The 3,662-nt window shown below is 38.0% G+C and overlaps 1 protein-coding gene across 1 annotated transcript in view; it reads right to left on the reverse strand.

Annotated features, from left to right (window-relative positions):
* Positions 1-2,945, reverse strand: part of LOC104739389 (helicase protein MOM1-like) — an 11,659-nt gene extending 8,714 nt beyond the window's left edge. The window contains exons 1-3 of the mRNA XM_019236071.1: positions 1,200-2,945; positions 967-1,045; positions 623-868 (exon numbers count right to left, since the gene is read on the reverse strand). Coding sequence (XP_019091616.1) covers positions 623-868; positions 967-1,045; positions 1,200-2,380 — 1,506 coding nt within the window. The 5' untranslated portion in view covers positions 2,381-2,945. The remainder of the gene's footprint in view (positions 1-622; positions 869-966; positions 1,046-1,199) is intronic.

A 3,662-nucleotide genomic window follows, 5' to 3' on the forward strand; every position in this document is an offset into this window, starting at 1 on the left:
TGATGATGAGATGGATTTTTAGGCTTTGTGTTTAAGTTTTAAACTTTCGTTGGATTTGCTTCTACTTTGTTTTCATTTCTCTGTTTCAGACTCATGATTGGCTTTTTCTTTGTTTTCAAATCTTTCTCTATGTTTCAATTTCAAATGATAAGCTATTGGTTTTAGACTCAGGTTGTGCTTACATGGTAAGGAATCGATTATTTATGACTAACCTTATGTCTGTTTTTTGCAGTTGCGCCTCATACACCAAAGGCGTGGGGCGAATCTCGCCTAGGCGCAGGGCGCCAAACCTACCCTCTGTCGCCTCACCTTGCCTCTCGCCATTTAAAACACAGCCTCAAACTGTCTAGTGCTAGTCGGCATTTCGAGTTCTATATGTTTTGAAAAAGCAGAAAACAAGGACCAAAACCTTTGTACTACCAAACATCAAACAGAAATGCATAACACCTATGCAACAACTTCTTATGAGCATGGAACACAGAATATATTTGTTGGTAGCAATGCAGTAAACACCTAATTTATATGTATATTGCTTTCTTTTCATCTTATAATCAGTGTTAACGGTATTTAATGCACAAGCACATTGAAGCATAAGTTTTGTTTTTAACTCAAATTAACTTACTTTCCTTACAGAACTGAGAGTTTCTTCGAGAGCTCCGAGATCAATTTTCGACAGCGAAGAAAGAGATAAAGATTTGGAGAAGAGAGTCCGACAGTATTGCTCCAACTGTACATCTGATAGCTGCACCGGAACCCAATACTCTGGGTACATCGATGAATACAATTTGGGATCACTTGATTTACCGTGTTGCATTTGCCTGTTCTCCTCATAGTCTCTGCTCACAGCTGGTTCATTTTCCTCCATATCCTAATCCAATGCAAATACAAGTAAAAAGATAAGTAAATTTAACTATTAAACAGACCACTGTTTAACGGGTATCTAAAGGAAAACAATCAGAAACAAACCTGTGTGACGTGATCAGATTCGTCAACTGGCTGGGTGATGCAGGAGCAACCACTCAGATTTTCAAAATCACTGTTGACCCTACAAAAAATTTGTACAATTTAAATTACAATTTAAAACATATATTATTAACAACACTAACAGAAGCAACAAACACATCTGTGCAACATTTATCTATGGTAGAAAGCAATTGCCAGATCAGTTTGATAGACAGACAACACTCAAAAAATCTTACTTTTGCCGTTTTCCACATGTGTTGCACATTTCAGGTCGATCATCATTTTTGCACCCAGATGGAGATGGAATTACCACATCGGGACTCATAACGCGATCATCTCCATTTGCAACAATGTCACATGCATCCAGCTCAATTTCTGCAGTGCTTCTCTTCCTTTTCAAAGAGAGGCCTATGTCCATTTCTAAGCTAGTTTTACTGAAAAGAAGCTTTTGTGTTTCTGAATTCTTTGATGATGAACCTATGGCGTTCCCATCCTCAGTTTCAACCATGGAGGATGCATCAAGCGTCACCTTTTCTGCGTCCCTACTTGATATCAAAGGAGAATCAGTGCCGTCTTGAGCAGATTGTGGTAGACAATCTGTGTTACCGTCTTGAGCAGCAGCATCATCGCACCCAGATTGAGATGGAATTACCCCATCAGAACTCAAAATGCGGTCATCTCCATTTGAAGCAATGGCACATGCATCCAGCTCAATTTCTGTACTGTCTTTCTTGCTTTCTAAAGGCAATACTAAGCAAGTTTTACTGATAAGAAGCTTCTGATTTTCTGAATTCTTTGACGGTGAACCTATAGCGTTTCCATCCCTAGTTTCAACCGTGGCGGGTGCATCAAGCACCATATTCTCAGCATCATCATTGCTTGCAGGTACACGGCGCGAACAACCAACAACTACTAGTTCCTCGTCATTAGAAGCATCAACTAGTGCCTCGGATTTATTATTAGGCCTTCTAAACAAAGCCCTGAAACTTCGGGCTGACATTGTAGGTTCCCGTTTCTTGATCTCATTTGTCGACTCTTGTACATTATTTTCCTTTATTTCCTTGCTCTGCTGAATATTCGGTGAAGTGTCTGCGATCCGGCTAGGATTATCTGATCCTTTGGAACTCTGTGGGGCGGGTACTACATTCTTTCCCCTATCAGTCCTTCGCAGAGGACTCGGTGTGAGTTTCTTCTCCATTCCGGCAGACTTTTTCGATACTGAAGCAAGTGAGGGAGCCAGTCTCTCTGACTTTCTAGTAGCAGAAGGTGGAGTTATTGGCTGTTTAGTTGGCATTCCCCGGGTCGACCTCCTCAAACCAGAGGTTTCTTGTTCAGTTGAGGCAGGAGTTGACGCTGCTACGGATCTGGTGTAAATGGTTCTCCTCGCCGTACTATTCTTTTCATCTTTCTTCATCATCGTCTACAAAATTCGGCGAAAAAAACTTTTCAAATCAAACCTACTTCCTATATATGCCAAACCAATGTGTTCCTAAGACCCCTCCCCAAAGTTAGATGAGAGTCTCCTGAACAACCCTAAACCGTAACCTCGAGACCCGAAACCCTCAATTCACCGATTCGACAATCCCACCCCAAAAAACAAAAAATACCTAAAAGAGGGAAAGAAGCGTACTTCCGGAAAAGAGAAGGATGATCAGAATCTATCGCTTCGACGAGCTTTGTGGTTTCCTCTACAAATCTCCGATTCCGAGAGTGTAGTGAGAGGAAAAAAAAAAACGCGACGGAAAAAAAGTAGGAAATTAAGAATTCCAGCAACAACTTAATGTCGATGAAGCGCTTCTCGGGCCATGCAATCTTCAACGGTGTTAAGGGTTTCTGGAAATTGAGTTTGAAGAAGAAGGTGATGAGAATTGGGATTTTGCAGAACTTTGTACGGAACGAAACTTTTGCTCGCACCGGCGTGGTTTTCTCGACTGAGCGATTTATACGGCTTCGTAAGGCTCCTCTGGCTCATATGCTTATTATTTCCGTGTCTTTAAGTCATTGTGATTTCTGAGACTAATTAAAATTAAAATTAGTGTTGTTCGACCCCAAAAAAAAAAACAAATTAAATTAGTATTATTACAAAAAAAATTATGTAAAAAATATATAATGTGAAATTTTAAAATAAAATAAAGTTTTATTTCCAAATAAATAACCAATTTCAGTACTACTATTAGCGTAAATTTTAAAAAATTGTACATACATATATAATTTCTATGGAAAAGTGAAAGTGGTCAAATCTAATATGCTAAAGATAAAAATCTGTAGTGCGTTTTTCCATTCGTATTCATAATTGGTTATCACTTGATGTTGGAACTCGTGTGATACATATTGCGTACGACTCTAATTAATGGAAGAAATTTAAATGTTTGTATAACGGATTAATCTAGGATAACATATTATCGAACTATGCTTCTTTATATGGAATTCTAAAATTTGTAAGATTTGTGCTATGCTAAAATAGGAAACGGATTAGCATAAGAATACTATTGAGAAAATCATTGGTTTACCGACCTCGATAATATTAAAGAAAGAATCTCATCATATCACCTATAATTACTCAAATCTTATATATTGTATTCTAATATACATTAATTAAAATATTCATGTAATCCCTTTAATTATGGTTTGAGCTTAATGAGTTGTATCCTTACATCTAATAATACAACAACAATAATAATACAAATCATATTCTCTCT

The sequence above is a fragment of the Camelina sativa genome, chromosome 14 (genome assembly GCF_000633955.1).
Source record: "Camelina sativa cultivar DH55 chromosome 14, Cs, whole genome shotgun sequence".
NCBI lineage: Eukaryota > Viridiplantae > Streptophyta > Magnoliopsida > Brassicales > Brassicaceae > Camelina > Camelina sativa.